At 45.3% G+C, this 21,691-nt stretch overlaps 1 protein-coding gene across 6 annotated transcripts in view; it reads left to right on the top strand.

Annotated features, from left to right (window-relative positions):
• Positions 1-21,691, top strand: part of LOC111868554 (serine/threonine-protein kinase minibrain) — a 281,954-nt gene that overhangs the window by 172,572 nt on the left and 87,691 nt on the right. For all 6 annotated transcript variants that reach the window (XM_023859305.2, XM_023859304.2, XM_033753084.1 and 3 more), the window contains exon 3: positions 13,394-13,611. In XM_023859305.2, coding sequence (XP_023715073.1) covers positions 13,394-13,611 — 218 coding nt within the window. The remainder of the gene's footprint in view (positions 1-13,393; positions 13,612-21,691) is intronic.

The raw sequence follows: 21,691 nt of genomic DNA, 5'->3' as shown, positions 1-21,691 counted from the left end.
TAGTAGTTGTGTGCTAGTGGTGTGAGCAACATAGTTGTAAAGATGGGGAACGGAGTTAAGAGTGGCCATCTCCTTCCCGCAGTAATATAGAGGCAGAGGCGTGTTACGAACTGAGGTCATTTGCAGACGCATGACGTTGACTAGCGACGCGATTATGGTGTCTGTTAAAAGAGTTTAATAGTACTCGAAGGCCGAAACTGATATCCCGAGTAAACGTGTCTTAGAGTGCCAATAGGAACTGGAAATAACAAGAGAATTATAAATATGCTCCACAGGGGATGAAGTGAAGGCATACAGAGCCCGGAGGTAGAATATTTGCAAAGAATGTTTCCGGAGACTTTCCATATTCGCATCAGTGACTCAGATGGGCGCCTGCCTTGCGACTCCATTTAAATCGCCTAGTCCGTCAGTATAGTCGTTACGGATACACAGGATCATCAGAACAAGTCTCTGAATTATATAAGGCCCTACCTAACTACCACTTGGCGCTACGGCCCTGGGCGAGCCTTGGCCTCCTCTAAAACTAATCACTGCTCTCTGTTCCTCATCTTCTCTTTCCATCCTTTCACCTTCACCTTCTTCAGGTCGTTCTCAACATTGTCTGGCGATCTCATTTTGGGTCTTCTGTTTCTTCTTTTGGAATATGTACATTCCAAGTTGCCATTACAATATCATTGTTCCTTGTCCTTTGCTTAGTCTGTTTCCCATATGTTCCTCTTATCCAAGGCAGGTTGTTAGGTTTCTAAACAAAATTCTTTTTACAGGATGAGGTTGTTAGTCCCATGCCTTACCGCCAACTTGGAGGACCAGGGTATCTCTCTTACTCTGGACTCTACTCTTTGACGTTTCTGGCATGGGTGACCCTACCAGTAGTTAAATTACCGCCGCCATGGCTGTCCAGGTCACAGAGTCACACAAGCCCCACCACCGCAACAAGGTGGAGACACCTTTGGGGTGTATATAAGGCCATATAATGTATTATTCAGAAGTGTTTTCTATGATGTTAAAGATATCCACATAACAGATACTAGTTCTATTCAGTGAAATGTACGTCATGCAACCGAAGGCAGTAATGTCGTTAATCGTAATTATGGCTCAGGTTTCAATCCGCGAACCTCTCAAATTCTGGTTCTGAGCTTGGCAAAGTGCGTTTAAGAAGCGCTTACATAGTGGTCTTAGTTTGAGAATGAAGCCATGTTACGAGTAGTGGTGCATGGGTGTGGCACACGACTTTTCATACATAATTGCACTAACTGCGTGCACTGCAGAGTTATATGACCCCTTGACATTTTGTGTATATGGGCTTCCTCTGTACAGAGAGGTGGGCAGGCAACGCCACCCCCTGAACTCCACTCCTCGTCTGATGCTGGCTGTACCAAATCGATACCACTCCATTCCATGTACAAGAGAAACGAACTCGCCCCTCTCTTACCTTTCCACGTAAACCAGTCACGCTCCCGTAAGGCAGATTTAAGCCGTTGTCGAATTACGGCCATGTTCGTATTATATCGTAAGATTGTCCTTTTTGTTGCATGATGACACTGTGAAGTCCAATCCGCTTCCCTTTATTGGCGAGTTTTTTGCCGAAGAGGAAAAGGACCTTGACCGCCTCTGTGGTCTAGTGGTCCAGAGTTCATGGCCACAGATCCAGAGGTCCTGTGTTTGATTCCCGGCACTACCAGATATTCTGAGAAGTAGTGGGTCAGGAGCGGGGTCCACTTCAGCCTCGTGAGGATAATTGAGGAGCTACTTGAATGGAAAAAATAGCGGCTCCGGTCTAGAAACCCGAGATTAACGCCCGTGGGGATCCGTTGCGCTAACTACGCGACACCCTCTATCCGCTAAAGTTGGCACTAATTTCGCCAACCAGCGGCGGTCGCTCTGTCGGTATCGTTCACTTGCGGCCTACAGGCTACGTACTGTAGACCTCGCCTTGTCTGCTCAGTGCACGAGCCGACTACTCAACATGAACGGTTTCCACCGGAATTTGTGATAAAATTGTAATTATAAATTATATTTTAGGAACTAGAGAAATCATCACTACGGCCACCTAAACCTGAATGCGTTCTAGGTGAATCCTGAACCACTGGCGCAGAGTGCCAATTTTTGAACTGTTCATTTGCCTGTCTGTACATGAAACCAGTTCGCAAGCACTGGTCAGTATTTCGAGTCAAAATGACTGATAGAGCCGGGATAGCGATTGGCTACGGGTTGGACGACCGAGGGGTCGCAGTTCGAGTCCTGGTAGGGTAAAGAATTTTCTCCACAGCGTCCAGACCGGCTCTGGGGTCCACGCAGCCTCCTGTCCAATGGGTATCGGGGTCTCTTTCCCCGGGAGTAAAGAGGCCGGGGCGTGAAACTGACCACTCACCTCCAACTAGTGCCGAGGTCAAGAAATTGTGGATCTATACTTTCACTCCCCCATACGCCTTCATGGCATAGTGCTTAATTAGTTACGCGCAAGGACGTTACCTTTCCTTACCTATGATTAGATCAAATACAGATTTCCAAAACCGTTTAATGCAAGTACACTTGTTTATGGCATTAAACTTTTCAGTGATATTTGCAGGTTAAATTTTTGTGAAGACGAATTTCCAAAGTAGTGAGTGTCATTATTATGTAGGACTGTATGTATTTCAGTGGCGAATGCTCCAGTCTGGCCAACTGTGTCCCGATAGACCATGAAAGGTGGAGGAACATTCAAAAATATCTCTCTTGCTTCTATTCAGTGACGAATTTATGTTTGAAATAATTCTGTAGCGTATGCTCCTCAGTGTTTCTTAGCGTCTTGTACACCAAGCCAGGGAAGCTGGCAGACTCATCGCTCGATTGCAGGTTCCAAGTGCGTGCTTTAGGGACGCTCCGTTGTGAAAGACAGAGACAAGACGGTTCTGTTAGTGCTAAAGTTGCATTTCCGCATGACCTGGCGTCTAGACAGCGAGAGCCTGCGTCAATGAATGGGTGTGCGTGTGCGGACGTGTGTGTGAGACAGCGTGCGCAACGTCAGCTAACTTTGACGCGATGCAGGAATACTATGTATAAGTCAGTATTTCAAATGGAATGAAATGATGTGGGGTGACATACGTAAAATAAGCGGAGTTGAAATTGTGAGGCAGCTGTGACTGATGACAGACTTCGTACTCCAACTTGTACCGCTAAAGGACCGAAACATCGGCAGCTCGTTGGATGTTGTAATACATATCTCAGCATCTGGTTTTATAAAAAAAAAACAGTCCCTGTGTTTAACTAATTAAGCTCTACGGCATGAAGACGTTTGGGGGAGTTGATGTAGCCACGTATTCATGACTTCGGCACTAGTTAGGGGTGTGAATGGTCAGCTTCATGCCCCGACTGCTTTACCCTCGTAGAAAGAGCGCCCGGTACCCGCTGGATAGGAGTCTGGGTGGGCCCCAGAAACGGCCTTGACGACTAGAAGAGGAGAAAATTATTGTCCCTACCGGGACTCGAACTCTGGTTCTTCGGCCCTCCAGTCTGTAGCCAGTCGCTCTACCGACTGTGCCATCCCAGCTATTGGTTAATTAGCTGGTATGTGAATTAAAACAATGAACGTATATACTTGTCATTGCTTGCCAGTAATACTTAAGTATTAGTATCCATGTGTCTAAGTGTCATGCAGTTGCAAGTGATGCCATGTTGTTACAAGTTTCTACGTAAAGTGGTCGTGTAACCTCCAGTGAAGTATCTTTGAAAGGAGGAGGACAGGGGGTTACATACGCGCCCGTCGCTGCTGGTCCCATTAGAAGCATTGTAAACTGCCTGGGAAATCTCTTCCCGCCGCGGCGGCACGGATTGGAGCCCGGGCCAGGCTATGTCGGATTTATGGTGGACAAAATGGCACTGCGGCAGGTTTTCTCCGTGTATACAGTACTTTGGTTCCCCTGCCAATTCTCATTCCATCGACTGCTCCACACTCATCATTTGTCATCGGGGCTGGTACAATAGGCCAGTTAGCTGCTGACCTACCAAGTTGACTGTCTCATCACATTCCAAGAAAAACAGTTAGTGACCCCAGTATAAGAATTTAGGTAGGCCTGCGTAAGAAGTTGTATATTTACACACATTTATACGCATGATGGCACCGAGATTGATACAGTGTCAACATTACAGCACTCCGAGTGCTAACTGTATGAATTGGCCCACAAGATTCGAACTGTCAAAATTGTGGATGCAGAGACCGCGACCAGTTTGATCTATTGTGCTTCCCTCTATGATATTCTACCAGTCTCTATACCCTACCGATAAATGGTGCGTACCATCAGTCCCGCCGAGCAAGCGAGTTCGGCCACTTGCTTAGCGGTGTCTATAATGCTTCCCCCATCTATCAGAGGCCTTAGAGACTATTGTTGGACGGGAAACGTCCTGGAATTTGGCTGTGATCCCCTTTGGGGATATGAGGATCTTTTACGTGCCGTAAAGTCCCTCCCGGAGGACTTGTTCCCTGAATTTTTCCGCCCTTAAAAATTCGACGACCTCCGCCGGGTATTTGAACCCGCGTACTACGAGTCATGAGGTGGGAACGTTACCACTAGACTGCGGAGGCCGCTTAAACTGACGTTACTTGGAAGGCTTGCGTTGCAGTAGCGCTCGCCAGCCGACCCGTCGAGCGACATTACGTTGTTGCGCTGAGACTGCACTCAGCGATACCTGCGCAGTGATGTGAGCTTGGTTCCATAAACAAGTATGGTGTGATTAGTCACAGAGTAATGATATAAAGTTGACTGTGCGAAGGTAGGATAAAAGTAGAGTTATCCTCGTGCTTAATTAATTGAGCACAACGCCATGAAGACGTGTGGAGGAGTGGTATAGAGGAGTAGAGTGCAGCTGCACGCATTCGTAACCTCGGCAATAGATGGAGGTGAGTGGTCACCTTTATGCTCAGGTCGCTTAACCTCCGGGGTAAGCTTCCACGTTACCCTCTGTGTCGGAGGCTGGGTGGGCCCCAGAGCCATTTGGATGCTGTGGAGAAGTACATCTGTTTCCCCTGTCGGGAATGTTACCCCAGGTTCCTCGGCTGTCCGGTTTGTAGCCAATTTCCATGCCATCTGAGCTATCCTGTCGAAGGACACGCCACAGGTGTCACTGCGGAAGTTCAGTGTTCCATGGAACACAGTTCTGAGATAATACTAATTTAGAGAATTTAGTAACAAGAGTAAGAAAAGCACAATAGATCACTGTAGGTCGCGGTGCAAAGGCCGAGAAGGCCCACCCCTTATACATTCATTCTAATGTGTGCAGTACAGAATTCAGTTTTCAGGTGTGTATTTCGCTATTTTCTTCTGTACCGCACGCTAGCGGTGGTTCACCCCGGCACTGGAGAATTGAGTGGGGTTTCCCGCACTTGCACAGCCAGTAGAACAGTAGAGAACGATTGACGAAAGGTGGAGGTGTGAAATTATAGTTCGAAGTTCCTTTTGGGTTTTGCTGATGAGTTTTCTGTACAGTTTCGACGGAGATTGAATCATGCATCGCAGAGAGCTCCTGTGTTACTATCTTATTTCCGGCTCTGTTGAAGTATGCTAGGCATGCAATGACACGAAAGTTGACGTATAGGATTGCCTAAATCAGTGACGATTTTCGTCATTCTGGGAAGTAACTTAACGTCTCCTTGCTTTCATCCTTAAAGTTCCTCTGCTACGTATGGTGAGACGGCATCGTTAAACAAACTATAAAACAAATTTTATAATTACAGAACTAGATAGATACAGTAGTTAATTCATTGATCCTACACCAAGCGACGTGCATCATATGTTTTTGTGGTGACCAATGTCGTATTCCCACTGTCGAATCACCTAGTCTTTCATTTCCCAGCCCGTAGAACCCTAGGAAGGCTATTTGGACACTCTTTCACTAGAAATCCTGTAGTTACGTTGGTTTCATATTTAAATCAAAATGCGAAATTTTGGGACCTTGAGTGGCCTTTCTGTGCCCGGAACTCGCTCTCCCAGAACAAGTCCGACATCACAAAATTCCCCCAATTAAAAAAGGCGCAAAAACATTGCACATAATTTCTTATATACGATTGACTTTAACTACATTACCTTCAGAATGAAGCCGATTGTTGCCCAGTAGATCTTTGTTGGTTACCGAGTACCGAACAACAATGAAGTTCGTTCGACCGTTAAAACGTGCTTTGGCGAAATCTACATTTTGCATTTGAGACTCTGATGCTCTTACTGTTATTTTCTTGAAATTGCGTCACATTTATGCAACTTATTTAGAGAGATTGGATTCTTAAATTACCGAAATTTAACCATGAGCCGTTTTCCAGAAACTCGCCATTTTGATTTTGTGGGTTCATCTGACGGGTCTCTATTTTTTTTATATATGTAAACTACCCATATTCACCAGGCGCAGACCTGTGATGGATAAACTCGGGGAGAAGCCCAATATGAACGAAATCTGCCTAACCGTTTAGACACCAGCGAGGCACGAATACGCGCATACAGACAGACGATATATAAAAAAGCACTTATTTACGAGGGTCGAACTGAAAGTCATGAGCAACAATTTTTTGTAAAGTAACATGCTTTATTTTTGACAAACCAAATACGCCACCTCAATCTACAGACCTTTCTTTATTTTTCCACATAATCGCCACTTCTTTGTACACATTTCACCCAGCGTTCTGGGAGATTGAAAATTCCCCTTCTTTAAAATTCCGTTCTAGCCATCCCAAGGCACTGACGCACTGCTTTCTGAATTGCTTCCCATGTCTCGAAACGTTGTCCACGCAGCTGATCCGTCACAAATCCGAAAAGATGGAAGTCGGATGGTGCCGGAACAGGGCTATAGGAGGGGTGTGGAAGAACTTACCACCTCATCTTTGCAATTGCTTCCAATGTGAGGCGAGCGGCGTGGTGGCGAGCGTTGTCATGCAGTATGATGATGTTTCGTCCCGAACGTTTGTCGCTCAATGTAAGACGGAGCTTGTGCAGCGTCTCGACATAACGAGCAGTGATGGTTTGCCCAGTTTCCAGAAATTCGGCCAGAATAAACCCCTCTGCATCCCAGAAGATGGGCACAATCACCTTTGCAGCTGATGGCACTGTCTTTGCCTTCTTTTTTGATGGAGAATGCAAATGGTGCCATTCCATACTCTACCGTTTCGTTTCAGGAGCGAAATGGTGAAACCAGCTTTCGTCACCTGTCACAATACAGAGAAAAAATCATCGCCTTCTTGTCGATATCTATGCGGCAGTTCTGAGGTGATGGCTTTTCGCTGACCTTTGTGGTCGTCGGTCAATAACCGCGGGACCCAACGGACACAAACTTTCATACAGCCCAAGCTTTCAATCATCTCCTGTACTGCACTGTGCCCCATTCCAAGTTTTCGTGCTATTGTGTCCACAGTCACACGCCTGTCATCTTGAATGATCTCATCGACTCTTTCCTTGTTGCGTTCAGTTGAGGCTGTTCGAGGACGACCGCTCCGAGGCTCATCTTCGATGCTGGTGTTCCCATATTTGAAATGTTTCACCCATCTTCGAACACTGCTCGCACCCATGCACACACTTCCATAAGCACGCTGAAGTCTCTGGTGAATTTCTGCAGCAGGGACTTCCTCTTTCACAAGAAATTTGATGACAACACGCTGGCGAAACGACATATCGTTGTCGGTTATTTTGTTAGGAGTGATACTGGTCACGTGATGCAAGCTAGTGGACGTCACAAGACACTCGAGGTTAACACAACAGCTGGTTCCACCCACCACCGTACTCTCTTTCGTCTGCTGTTCCCAGGTTGCATGCATAAGAAAGTTGCTCATGACTCTCGGTACGACCTACTTATATTCATTGGGGCCCAGAACTTATGAACCCACCAAGGTCTCGAGGTCGATTTCCTTTTTCTCCATCAGAGCCCCACATATATACTCGTATACTGCGGGTATGAGGTAGTAAGCCTTTGAAAAAGGAGTTGGACTGATAACTAATTGCCTTCCTAGTTGTAACATCATATATTATTGTTCGTGATTTTTTTTAATATGAAATGTATGCCAGGTCCGGCCTAAAACTTATGAACCCACCAAGGTTTCGAGGTCGATTTCCTTTTTCTCCATCAGAGCCCCACATATATACTCGTATACTGCGGGTATGAGGTAGTAAGCCTTTGAAAAAGGAGTTGGACTGATAACTAATTGCCTTCCTATTTGTGACATCATATATTGTTCGTGATTTTTTTAATATGAAATGTATGCCAGGTCCAGGTATGCAAGTACAGGTGACAGCTGAAAGAAGACGCGTGGGCCTGGCCTGCAATGTCCGGCTTCTCTCTCATCTATCCGCCCTTGCTTTTTAACAAATAGGTCTTTGTCACATGATAGGCTAATGCATGGAACCTACGAAACCTTCAGATAAGAACGCAGTGACTTGGAAACTAGAATAATCGTATATTGTGCCAACGCTGCGCAGCAGTTGCATGTCTTCGGCTGCACAGGGAAAGCCTGTTCTTCATTAATTACAAGCTCATCTTCCCGTGGTGTACGCGTTATTACAAACGAGGCTCTGGTGGCCTGGCCGTAGTATACACATCACATGGTGCTCATGCACTCAAGGGAAAGCATGAGGCCAGTGGCGCGTTTACCAACACAAACGCTTCACAATTAAGGAGTGCTTTGTTTGTGCTAGCCGGTTCGGTGTAAAGTAGATAAGCCAAAATCCCTGAAGGACTATAGAAAGAAATACGATTGGAAATGGTGTGCTCCAGTAATGGAGTACAGAAAAATTCTCAGCGCCGCAGTTCTTTGCAGTTTATGAAGCATACTTGCTGCCGATTTGTAAATGGCATTTCAGCGAAACGCAAACTGTGTTATATAGAAAGAGTCAGTTCATATTTTAACCTCAGTGCACAATATTGAAGTACCGGAATCTGTAAAACTCTTTGTGGGATACACGGAAAAGTCCGCTTTTTGCCTTATGGCTGAAAATCAGAATGGCCGACGAGTGTTATGGAGGCATCACTCTCACATCGAATTTCACGGAAATTTTTTACTAGATACTCGTATATACGTGAAAAGCCCCATTTACGACGTTTGTGTGAAAAAGGCTTTGTCATGGCATAGAATGGCTGAACGTTGGAATTGTTCGACAGCTTTTAGAGCAAGTTTTGGACGTCGAATCTTGAATCTGCCCAACGATTTAGGCCACAGAGAGACACAGACATTGCCTTCACACAAAGCGTTCATTTTACTTTGAACGATATGCCGAAAAGACCGCCTCTGTTGTCTAGTGATCAGAGTTCCTGGCTACAGATAAAGCGTTCCGGGTTCGATTCATGGCACTACCAGATTTTCTGAGGAGTAGTGGGTCTGGAAAGGGGTCCACTCAGTCTCGTGAGGATAATTGAGGAGCTATTTCAAGGAGATAGCGGATCCGGTCTTGAAAACCGAGATTAACAGCCGTGGGGATTCGTTGCGCTGACCACGCGACACCTTGTATCCGCAAAGGTTGGCACTAACTTCGCCGACAATCGGCGGTCGCTCGGTCGGTATAGTCCGCTTGTTGACTAAAACCACGGTGTTTTGATATGCTGAAAACAGCATAATGTGAATAAGGAAGTCAGATGGTTTAGAGAACTTCAGCAATGAAATGTTATGCTTAACAAAATGAGTTCCCTGCTTTCTGAACGGTTTTTTGACGTCACTTGTAAGTTTGCGAAACCGGAGACTTCCGAGTATGATATTTAAAACAATGTAATAATTTGAAGAAATCTAGCATTCTTTGACAGTAGTTTTAGTGCCATGGGCACAAACGTAACTGACAAACGTTCGAATTCATTTAAGCATACAGTTAGTGAATAGCAATAGTAAACACTTGAAATTAATTCATTTAAACTGAAATGTGTATTGAATTGATAATGTAGGAAAGCGTGTATGTTGGGTTAAGAACTACAGATTATTATGTATGCTTCAAGATGTTTTCTAAATAATTTTGCCGAAAAAATATTTGTGACTCAGGTCTACAATTTTGCTTGGATTTCTGTATTACTGTGTTAATACGGCTGTGCATCGCAATCAGATTACAATGAAGAGAAGATGCTGTAATACGATATATGTATGGTTTGAGGTTCACACAGCGGTGGTTATGAAGAGTTTTATCTTCTGGGATATAACGCCGAGCAGTCCGTTGAGAGTCATCGGACGTTTCGGAAGAGAGCTCTGCTTGCCACCTGCTTTCATGCTAGTTTTTGCTCGGCTTATTCGACCTTGAAGATGGAGGCGACACGATTCTCCGAAACCTCGGTTGTCTTTCGGCGGACTATACGGCTTTGTATCCCAGAAGATAGAAGTTTTCATGTCAGAATATGTCAGACGGTTAATGAATGTCATGTAAGAGAAAGTTCAGTTCGGAATCCTGTGTGGGGTAGAATTATTATGGCTCGATGTGGCTGGACATAGTCCTTGCACGTCTGGCGGAAGTGCAACAATATCAGTGGGACGGTTTATGGGATGCATGGAAAAGTCAAGTTTATGCAAAGAGGCGTAATAGATGAATGAATATGTTTGGAAGTCGGAATTGTTTGGCAACTTTTGACAAAGGCTTCTATATTGAATTTGAACAAATCCTGTGAAACTATTTTATGGTATACATGGAGAAGTCGAGGAAAGAGACGCATGGCGTTCCGAGGGAGGGGGCCAGCCAGGTTTTCGGCTTATTGCACCCGACGTAGGCGGAGGTAATGTCCTTCATATACTTAATTGATTAAGATGTTACAGTATAACTGCTAGTCAGTGGGTCACTAAACACATTCTCGCGACAACGAATACTTCTATTGCTAGGCAACGGTGCAGCAAACATGCCTTTGTAACAATAGAAGAAGCATTGTTTTCTATGGTCCATCCTCCGAACTACTCGTAAGTACGTAAGTTTTGAGGTTTTCACGGCGATGACTATGAAGAAAGTCGTCTTCTGGGTTTTGGCGCCGTGTATTCTTCGTTTTGGCCGACGTTTCGGAGGAACGTATCGCCTCCATCTTCAGAGCAAGTGAATGGCTTGTGAATGCAGAGAGCAGCAGCATTACAGCTACATTATTGCAAGTGGGGTGGGACTAAGTACCTTGTAGTGCGGCCACTACTGGTCTATTATACCAGCCTCAGATGATAGGTGAGGGTGATTGTGGAGCAATTGGTGGAATTAAGATTGGCAGAGGAAACCTGCCCCAGCGCCACTTTGTCCGCCACAATTCCCACTTGACCAGACCCGGGATCGAACCCGGGCCGCCGCGGTGGGAAGCCAGCGACTAACCGCTTGAGCTGTGGCGCCGCCTACATACGAGGGTAAGTCAATAAGTAAGTTGCAAATGGATATAGAACTTAAACAAATAAGAATACTGATTTGAAAAATGCTTTTCTCAACATTATCTCCCTTTACATTGAGGCACTTGTCCCATCGTTTCACAAGCCCCTGAAAACGAGCAGCATAAAATTCTTTGGGCTGCTGTCGGAACCAAGCGGTGACTTCCCTTTCTACAGCTTCATCGTCGGGAAAATGTTCAGCCGAAAGATGATGTTTAAGAGTGCCGAACAAATGGAAGTCGCTTGGAGCAAGGTCGAGGCTATACGGAGGATGCTCGAGGACTTCCCACTTGAAATTTCGCAGCGTCTCATTTGTCTTGTTGGCAGTGTGGGGACGCGCGTTGGCATGCAAGAGCAACACGCCTTTGGTGAAGAGTCCTGTTCGCTTCCCTTGAATGGCCTTACGAAGTTTCCTGAGGATGTTGCAGTAGAAGTAGGCATTTACGATTTGTCCATGAGGCTGGAATGCGGTGAGCAGTATGCCTTCGTGATCCCAGAAGACTGTGAGCATCACTTTCCTGGAGGATGGTGTTACCTTAATTTTTTTTTCTTTTGGCAGGCGACGCAGGATGATTCCACTGCATTGACGCACGCTTTGTCTCGGGCTGGTAATGGTGAACCCAAGACTCATCACCTGTGACAATTCGGGCTAGCATATCGTGTCCTTCATTGTGGTAGCGATTGAGATGCTGTAATGCCAGACCCATTCTTTGCATTTTGTGCGCGGCACCCATCGCGCACAGACTTTGTGAAAACCTAACCTATCATGCATTATGAGGTAGGCCATGCCGTGTGAACAACCAATAGCAGTGGCTATAGTGTCTATAGTTACCCTTCTGTCTGCTCGGAGTAAGTCTTTAACCCGTTGCACATTCGCCTCTGTGGCAATCTCCGTTGGCCGGCCGACGCGGTGTTAAGTCTTCGATATGTGTCCGCCCTTCAGAGAACTTCTGCACCCAATTGTAAACAGCTTGACGTGACAGGCACTTCTCGCCGTAGATGGGAAGCATTTCTTTATGCATCTTTTTTGATTCCATACCTTTTGCCCACAAAAATCTCACTACGGAGCGCTGCTCGAAGGTTGTACACTCACTGAGAGGCGCCGCCATCTTGCAACTGCTGTTTCGCTTGTAAACATCGATTGTCTCGTGTCGATTTTCATCAGTAGCCACCGGAATAATGCTGCCATCTAGTGGCGATAGCCTCAAATGCCTCATTCAAACGTGTAGTACCCCACATCAATTTGTAACTTACTTATTGACTCCCCTACGTAACGTCAGCTTTCAGGATTAAGCTGTGTAGAATGTTAAAGGTTTTCCTTTTTTGAAAACATTGTAGTTGCCATCTTCAGGGTTAATGTTTTGAAGGGGGAGGGGTTAGGAAGTTGTTATGTAACTCTGGCAGTGGGCAAGGTTGGACGAAACTGCTGTCCAGTAGAAAGCGACCGCCTGGTTGCGGAAGATAGAAGTGCTGATAGAAGTTTATAGCGACCACGTGATTAGACTACGAGGCGCTGAAAAAAATTCTTCTATCACATAAGGTAAAGCTATCCCTGTAACAGGCCGTGAAGGCCCATAGGGGGTTGTGAGGCGTAGATGGTCCCACACTTTGTTTAGACAATCGGCTCACAGATGGCGGTAAGGTTGTCAACCTTACGAGCAGGCCGCTCTTGACCCCCTAGGAATATTCCTCGTACTCATTTATGTTAGAGGCTGAGTTGACCCGAGGACCATAGTGCGGCTGGAAGGATCATCAGGTAAATTGAAAAAATCCACTTCATCGGGAATCGAACACGCTACTTTCCGGCTTGTAGCATTGTGCTTCAACCAACTACGCTACCGCGTGCCCCTCTTCCATCACCTGTCGTCTTAAAATCTTGTCTTCCTAGCCTCAAATGCGAATATGGTGCCATATTTCCTTGCGGAAGAAGAAAAATAGGTAAAATTGTGACAAAGAAAATTACACGTGGTTCAATTGTTTACTCCTTGTAAACTACCTGACTTGCAATAGGCCTTGATTGTCAACCAGATACATATGAAGGCATTATGTGGCCCATTAAAGAAGTATTCTGTTTTGTTTTAGCCGTGGAGGCTGGACGACAGCGCCATGCGCCTCTGTATGGGCGGCTGGTGGCCGAGGAGCAGTTGGCTGCATCCATGGCCTCCACAGCAGCGACAGGGACGCCCTCGGACATCCAAGCTATGCAGGCGCGCATACCCCACAACTTCCGTGACCCTGCCACAGCGCCACTCCGCAAGCTCAGCGTCGATCTTATCAAAACCTACAAGCACATCAATGAGGTACGGTATTATGCACTTTCTCCTTTGTCCTCTCTGTTCTAGATACAGATGCGGATCAGTAGTTCTACCAGTCATCTGACAAACAGCCGAGCCAGTTCTGTAAAAGAAAATTTAATTGTGACCCGGTTAATTTTTAGTGCTTTGTTAATGTAAACCACACCGAAATGAGTTGAATAGGACTGAATTGTCACCAGCCGGATAGGGTCATCTGAGTGTACACGAGAACGTTGTGGACCGTTCATATAGTTGATAATCTTTACGAAAAATAAACCGAAAGTTAAAAGGGTTATCAAGCGAGAACTGGCGAAGAGGAGGTTGGTCTGCTTGCATATTCCGACAGCATTTTTAATTGGCGGAAGAATTGCTTCTCTTAGCAATTGAATGTACGTGGGGTTAGTGGTGTTAGGCATACAGCTGAGACATTAGTAGCTGAGGTTCTGACTGCATTGAATAGTCGAAAAGGTATAAATCACCAGGTATAGACCAGATTCTGACAAATTGATTCAGACAGGAGGCGAAATTACATTCTGAAATCCATGAGAATATAAATTGTATATGGAAGAAAGAGGAAATGCCTCAGTATTAGAAACGGTCTATTATTGTAGCTGTTAGAAGAAGGGTGACGAAACTGGCGGTAGTAGTTACCGATCGATGTCTTTGTTATCAGCGTCGTACGAAATTTCATCAGTATTCATCTCTCATGGTTAAGTCCATATGTAGACTAAATCATTGGGGATCGTCAGCATGGGTTTTGACGTAATATATCGACTGCTGATTACATATTTGCGTTCACTACATATTGGAGACAAAAATTGGAGTACAGTGAGACAATATTTCAGTTATTCATAGACGTAAAGAAAGCCTGTGATTCAGTAAGGAGGGAAGTATTATACAGTATTAAAAAAAGAAACTACGTGGCCTGTGGTCCGCAAGCGAACTATACCGACCGAGCGACCGCCGTTTGTCAGCGAAGTTAGTGCCAACTTGGGGATAGAGGGTGTCATGTGGTCAGCGCAACGGATCCCCACTGCCGTTAATCTCGGTTTTATAGAGCGGAGCCACTATTTCCTTGAAATAGCTCATCAGTTCTCATCACGAGGCTGAGCGGACCCTGTGCCAGGCCCACTGCTCAGAAAATCTGGTAGCGCCGGGAACCGAACCCGGACCTCTGGATCTGTATTCGGGAACTCTAACCACTAGACTACAGAGGCGGTCATTATACAGTATTATGAAACGAATTACGATAATTATATGTTTAAATAAAGTCAGTAATAATATCGTATAAGCAAACATCCACCTGATGGCGTGTCCTAGTCTGAATGGTTTGAAACAATGAGATATATTATCACCATTGCTTTTCAGCTTTGCTTTAGAACACGTCGGTGTGAGTATTCCAGAAAATGGGTAAGATTCAAGTTGAATGGGAGACATCAGCCTCTGGTCGGTGCTGGTCTTATTGATTTAGTGGGGTATAGCATAAGTGCCATATAGAAACTCGCGCACCCTCCGGCATATTCTATAAGGAGGCTGGTGTAGAAGTGAATGTAGAGAAAACTAAGTTTGTGTTGAAGAAAGCAGTCTTCTGGGATTTGGCACCGTGTATATGTGGTGTTAACCGACGTTTCGGAGGAACGTATCGCCTCCATCTTCAGGGTAGAAGAAAAAATATAAGAAATCTGCAAGCGAAGAAACCGTGAGAACCGGTAAAAGCAGACTGTTCTTCATAGTCACCGCCGTGAAAGCCTCAAATCTTACATAAGTTTGTGTTGATGTCTCGTCACCAGAATGCAGGGCAGAATCATGACATAAACGTAGCTAGATCCTCTGAAAGTGTGGCGAAGTTCAAATATTCGGGAACGGCACGCTAACAATTCAAAATTTAATTCGGAACGAAATCAAGAGCAGATTAAATTCGGGGAGTATTTTCTGCTGTTAAGTTTAGAATATTTTGTCTTCTTGCCTACTCTATGAGAGTTAAAACGCAGATAATTATAAATTTGTCAAAGTTTTTTTATTGTCCTACATTATTAGAATGATCGCCATAAGGAGGATGAGATGTGCGGTTTGTGCATGCATGGGAGAGGAGATAATACGCGTGTATGTAAAGTTGTGGTAGGAAGTTCAGAAGAAAAGAGACCGCTAATGAGAAACCAATAGGGCAGAAGGGATGTGGATTGGAAGCGCTGGCGGATTCTTGTGAACGTGGTAGTGAACCTTCGGGTTCTCAAGGAGGACTAGAGCAGACTAGAGTTAGTTAAATATGAGAACCAAGAAAGTACTAGGCAGGTCGACTCAGACATTAACATTACTGACCTGTATTCGGGAGCTGACTGGTTCGAATATCGACCGGGCCATCGACTATCGTGACTGAGAGTTGCCCCCCAGACAGATGTTGGGATAGTAAGTCAGTGATGCCACGACCGCTTCCTTCTAGTTCGGGGCTGCAGGCCTAGGGGCGTATAATCTGAGATGCTGACAGTTTCGTTAAGTAATCCACAAATAAATAAATAAGGAGAAGGAAACAGAACGTCGCGGCCGAGTGAGTAGCGTCTGTAGTTCATGTTCAGGAGGTCTTGGGTTCAAATGCGGGCCCATTGGCGAACTACCTTGGCTGGATTTTCGAGTTTTTCTCAGTCTCCAAGAAAGTCCCAGGACGGCACCTCAGTTAAATAGCGGCAACTCTTTCCTTTCACATCCTTTCCAGTTCGTTACTCTCTAACCATCGTATCATTCCTAGCGATATGGTCTGAGCTACTGGCATCATCTCGAAATAAATGAATAAATACACAAATATTGTCGCCAACTTCTGGGGAGTCTGAATCCCTCTAAGTACTCGTCTTCTGACTTTATACAGTATCCTTTGGATACATGTGACGTAGCGTAGGGTCCAGGGGCGATATAATGAAGCTTGGGGTTCCATGAGAGATGGGGAGATGACTAGCTGAGTGACTGTTACATTCACATGAACTGTGCTCCGTGGGGTTATTTAATGACTTCGAAACGTCGAAAGTGTGGTCAACAAATTCCAGAACTAATAAGCCTGCCGAAAGGAGAACAGAGACTGAAGCTACGAAGATGTAGGTTTGAATTCTTAAGTCACTGGCGTGCTAATATACCTTCCAGTCCCCGCGATAAGAACCCCCAAGTCACGACATGGTTTCCAAATCAATGGATGAAATTGGTTCTTAACTTATGCGTATAACGACACGGGAAGGAATTCAACTTGAAGCATGTCCAATATATGGTTAGGGATGCCTCATTTTGGGGTACGTCATTGGCAACTCACCACTGTTTCTTATGCTATGGAAGATTTGTAGTTTTTATTATTTATTTTTATTATTATTAGTGGAGTGAGACTGAGTCCACTTGGTACTGCGGCCACTATTGGCCTATTGCACCAGCCCCAAGTGACAGAGGATGGTGATTGTGGAGCAGTTGGTGGAATGAAGATTGGCAGGGGAAACTGAAGTACTTGGAGAAAACCTACCCCAGCGCCACTTTGTCCACGACAGATACCACTTGACCTGAGCCGGGCTCGAACCCGGGCCTCTGCGGTGAGAAGGCGGCGACTATCCGCTTGAGCTATGGCACGGCCAAGACTTGTAGTTACGAGAGAGCAGTTCCCTCTGTTTCGTAACTGTCAAAATGTCCAGAAAACCACGTCATATTTGGTCGATTGTGAAGGAGGGAACTGCATAAGTCGATACTTCCCGAACTCTGGGTTTGGGTAAGTCATGTTTCGATCGTGCCTTACGATGGATGGCAGGTTCTGTAAGTAGCTCCTCTAATTTATCATTTCCTCTTTCTTATACTGGGAGTAGTTTTTCTTGTTTTCTGCCTCCGTCCTTCTCCGAGCCTGACGTGTGGTTTGACATCGTCGAGATGGGTTAGTTCTGGGACGCGTGGCTGGAATTAATATGACCCTCGTCCACATACCACGTACCGCAACCTTCCACAACCTACAGGCTCTGCGTCAGTGCGCGAAACATTGCGTCAGAGCTTTAGATTTCTTTTGCTTCTGTCTCTAGGGTTAATACTCGTATTTCTTTTAACTGTTTGTCCTTCGCTTGTCCCCACCGACCAGCATCTTCCATACAGGTTTCCGTGTCATTTCACCCCTTTAATCGTGACGAAAGAAATGGGTCCCACCTAGGCGTATCTTTTTGTTCCACTTATACACGTATTGCCGCATCTGTTGTCTAGTGGTCAGAGTTACTGGCTACAGAGCTAGAGGCTCCGGGTTGGATTTCCAGCACAAGAAAATTTTCTGAGAAGTTGTGGATCTGGAACGGGGCCCAGTCAACCTCGTGAGAATAACTTGAGAAGCTACTTGAATGGAAAAGTAGCGGCTCCGGTCTAGAAAACCGAAATTAACGGCCGTGGGGTTTCGTTGCGCTGACCACGCGACACCCTCTGTCCGCAGAAAGTTGGCACTGACCTCGCCGACAAGCGGCGGTCGCTCGGTCAGTATAGTTCCCTTGGGGACTAAAGCCATGGAGTTTTTTTATTGACTAGACTCGTAGAAACCATGCAGGAACTCGAGATAGGTGCTTGCGTTGAAGTTGGCATAAAAGTGGAGTGAGTTTGGACCACGGATGGATATTTCCATGCGTGTGCTCCATTTCTCTATTCTGAAAACATCGCTACACGAGAATCTCCGGGGTAGCACATTCATAAACACGAAATCAATGTGTGACCTATTGCAAAACATAGCAATGTGTAAGCACTATGCATATAAAAATATCTGTAGCTGAACGGCGTAGCTCAGTCGGCATAAGTGACTAGGCTACGGGTTAGGCGACTGAGGAGTCGGCGTTCGATTTCTGGCACAGACAAGAGATTATTCTTGTTTATACGGCGCCTTGGCCGGTTCTGGGACTTACGCAACTTCTTATATGAATGAGCAGCAGGGATAAAATGAAATGTCTGAGTCTGGAAAATATTCATAAGTACCGTATTTACGCATGTATAGGCCGCACATTTTTTGCCAAAAATTCAAGAGGAAAACTGGGGTGAGGCTTATATTCGAAATATTCGAAATCAAACTTCATTTAAAAAAAAAATATTCATAATTAGTAATACAGGGTGTTCTACTCCTGAAATAATATTCCAAGAAAATTATTTTTTCTATAATTTCTCTCTGAAAATTGTGCTGCGGCCTATACACGCACGCGGCCTATACATGCGTAAATACGGTAGTTATTCTTGTCACATTGAAGATCATTGCAAAAGTCGATTCCGAATCTTAATGGAAAACACAAGTTACATTCTACTTCTAAAGGTGAAGTTGGCCCTGTGCTTAATTAATTTTATAATTAAGCGCCACGGCGTGAAGACTTACAGGAGAGTGGAGATACAGCTCCATCATTCTTGACCTCGATACTAGGTCTAGGTAAGTGATCAGCTTCACGCCCTGGCCGCTGTATTCCCGGGGAAGAGCGCCCGTTATCCATTTTATGGGGGCAGAGGGGGTCTGAACACTGTGGAGAAGAGAATTTCTTGACCCTGCCGAAAATCGAACCCCAGCCATCCAGCTAGTAGCCGGTCACTATATCGGCTGAGCTAACCGACGATTCAAAATTAAATTCTCCCATGAAAATCAGTTCAGGATTTCGTAGATGAAACAGGATGGACACGACTTCATCGTCGTCATGTTTATATTGTGCACAAAAACGCCAGTCATAACAGAAAAAACACATTCTCTTTGTTGCCATAATCTCCTACATGGACTGTTGTTCAGTAGGCGAATCATATATGTCACAGTGAATCTGTCGACCTCACATACTCAGTCTTTTTAAATCGTTTGCAACAAGTTACTGCTTAAAATGTATCAAGTTTATGTTTCTTATTTTGTCATCTAAATCCAAATCTCCAGAAGCAACATAAGGGATAAATAATTTTAATAGATCTATTATTTAAGTGAATAAGACAGTGTGGTGGAGTTATGCCCTGGTCACACGAACTTCAATTATCGTCAAAGGTTGCATTTAAAACAGCATTTTAGTTACCTACATAAGGCCTTATTTCCAGACACAACTTCAAGCCAGCGGGAGAATCCGTTTTCGTACTATCATAACTAAAGAACTTGGGGGGGGGGAATAGAAGGAAAGTACAGTAACCCCTGCCCACTCACTCACCTATCTACAAGACATGGCCAGTAGGCAGTGGATAGTGGGCAAAGGACGCTGAGGGATGTAACTGTTGAGCAGACGTGTTGGGGGGGGGGATCTGTGTCGATTCTTTCGTTGACTCGGCTGCAGAACCTCCTCTACCTTCCCTTGGACATCATACCCACACAGTCACATCGGCGTTGTTCGCCAGTCGGATCGACAGTGTTGAACTGCAAACACGGATGCAGTGCCACCTGGTGCTTGAACGAGGCATCTCCGTAGTTGTCTTGATCTTGATCTGAATGTCGACAGGAGGAAGTGTGCCCTACATTGCACAGACTGTACTCAATCTGCCAGGGGAGCAAGAGTGCGTCATTGCCTTTTCGTGACGTATACCGTTACGCAACCAGTAGGAAGTTATTAGGTTGTTTTCAGTTCACTTCCTCTATTGGTACGCCGGGGCCCGCCGTGGCGTCGTTGGTTGAGGCACAATGCTACAAGCCGGAAGGTCGCGTGTTCGAGTCCCGATGCGGTCATTGGATTTTTCAGTTGACCGAATCCTTCCAGCCGCACTGTCGCCCTGGGGGTCGACTCAACCTCTAACAGAAATGAGTACCAGGAATCTTCCTGCGGGTAAAGAGCTGCTGGCGCGTAAGGCTGACAACCCTACCATCATCTGTGAACCGATTGTATAGAAAATGTGGGAGCGTCCACGTCTCACAACCCTATGGGCCTTCACGGCTTGTACAGGAATAGCTTTGCCTTTACCTTTTGTTCTTAGCCAGCAGGAAATCAGACTAATTTGCGCAGGGTTTTTCTTCCCTGTTACTAGGAGTAACTGTGTTTGTTGCGCCAAACCATGTACATTATTTTTCACTTTACAGAGATATACTAGGGTCTGTTTCGCCGAAAAGTTAAGTGCATGTTGTTCGGTTGATAACAAATGTAACATTTACTGAAGGTTTCTAGTAGACAGACGTCTTTGCAATGCTGAGTGTTCTTCCCTTAATTGTTTTATAAAGGCCGCCGTTAAAATGTTTACTGGCGCAGCCGAAAATGAGTCACGTGTTAAGTAATCGTATAGCTCTACAACCTGAAGTAACTTGGAGAGCTGTTTCCAGGGACGCGAAAATTAAGTTATCACATAGACCGGTTTTAATAGCATTCTGATAGTGCCACCACGATTCCCTGTTGAACAGGTTAAACGAGGGGCTCGTGTTACATGACACCGGGATGGACAAGTCGTGATTATGGAACCCTTGCGTGTTTTATAAGAAGAACTAGGATGTTTAGATTTCTGGCAGCTGTGTGCGCGCGCCGTGCGTTCAGACATCCAAAAGGGTATATACAGATATCTATAATAAGGCTTGAGGATTTTTATGCCGTGACCAAATTAAAAGTCGCTCTTTTTATCCATATTTATGATCAGTACCGTTCGTTTGGGGGAGGGCACTATGCTACAAGCCGGAAGGTCGCGGATTCGCGTCTCGATGAGGTGAATTTTTATCAACTTACCTAATCCTTTCAGTTGCACTAACCGAAATTAACAGCCGTGGGGATTCGTGGGAGTCTCGACGTCTCACAACCCTACGGGCCTTCAGGGATAGCTTCTTCACCGTTCGTTTAGGACATTTCAAGCCCTAGACTTTAATATAGCCTTATAAATATCGAATTTATATAGTACATATATAGCAACTGGATGTTAGTAACAGTGAGAAAATTATGTATAGGACCTGCGTGTACAGCGTGACTCTGTCAAGTGTTTTTTCATTGCTAGTGGGGTGGGACTAAGTCCCTTGTACTGCGGCCACTTCTGGCCTATTGTACCAGCCCCAGATGATAGGTGAGGGTGATTGTGAAGCAGTTGGTAGAATGAAGATTGGAAGGGGAAACCGAAGTACTGGAAGAAAACCTGCCCCAGCGCCACTTTGTCCACCACAAATCCCACTTGACCAGACCTGGGATCGAAC

Source organism: Cryptotermes secundus, unplaced genomic scaffold (genome assembly GCF_002891405.2).
Source record: "Cryptotermes secundus unplaced genomic scaffold, Csec_1.0 scaffold330, whole genome shotgun sequence".
Lineage (NCBI taxonomy): Eukaryota > Metazoa > Arthropoda > Insecta > Blattodea > Kalotermitidae > Cryptotermes > Cryptotermes secundus.
Note: the sequence above shows the minus strand (reverse complement) of the source record. Positions and strands in the feature narration are given on the sequence as shown.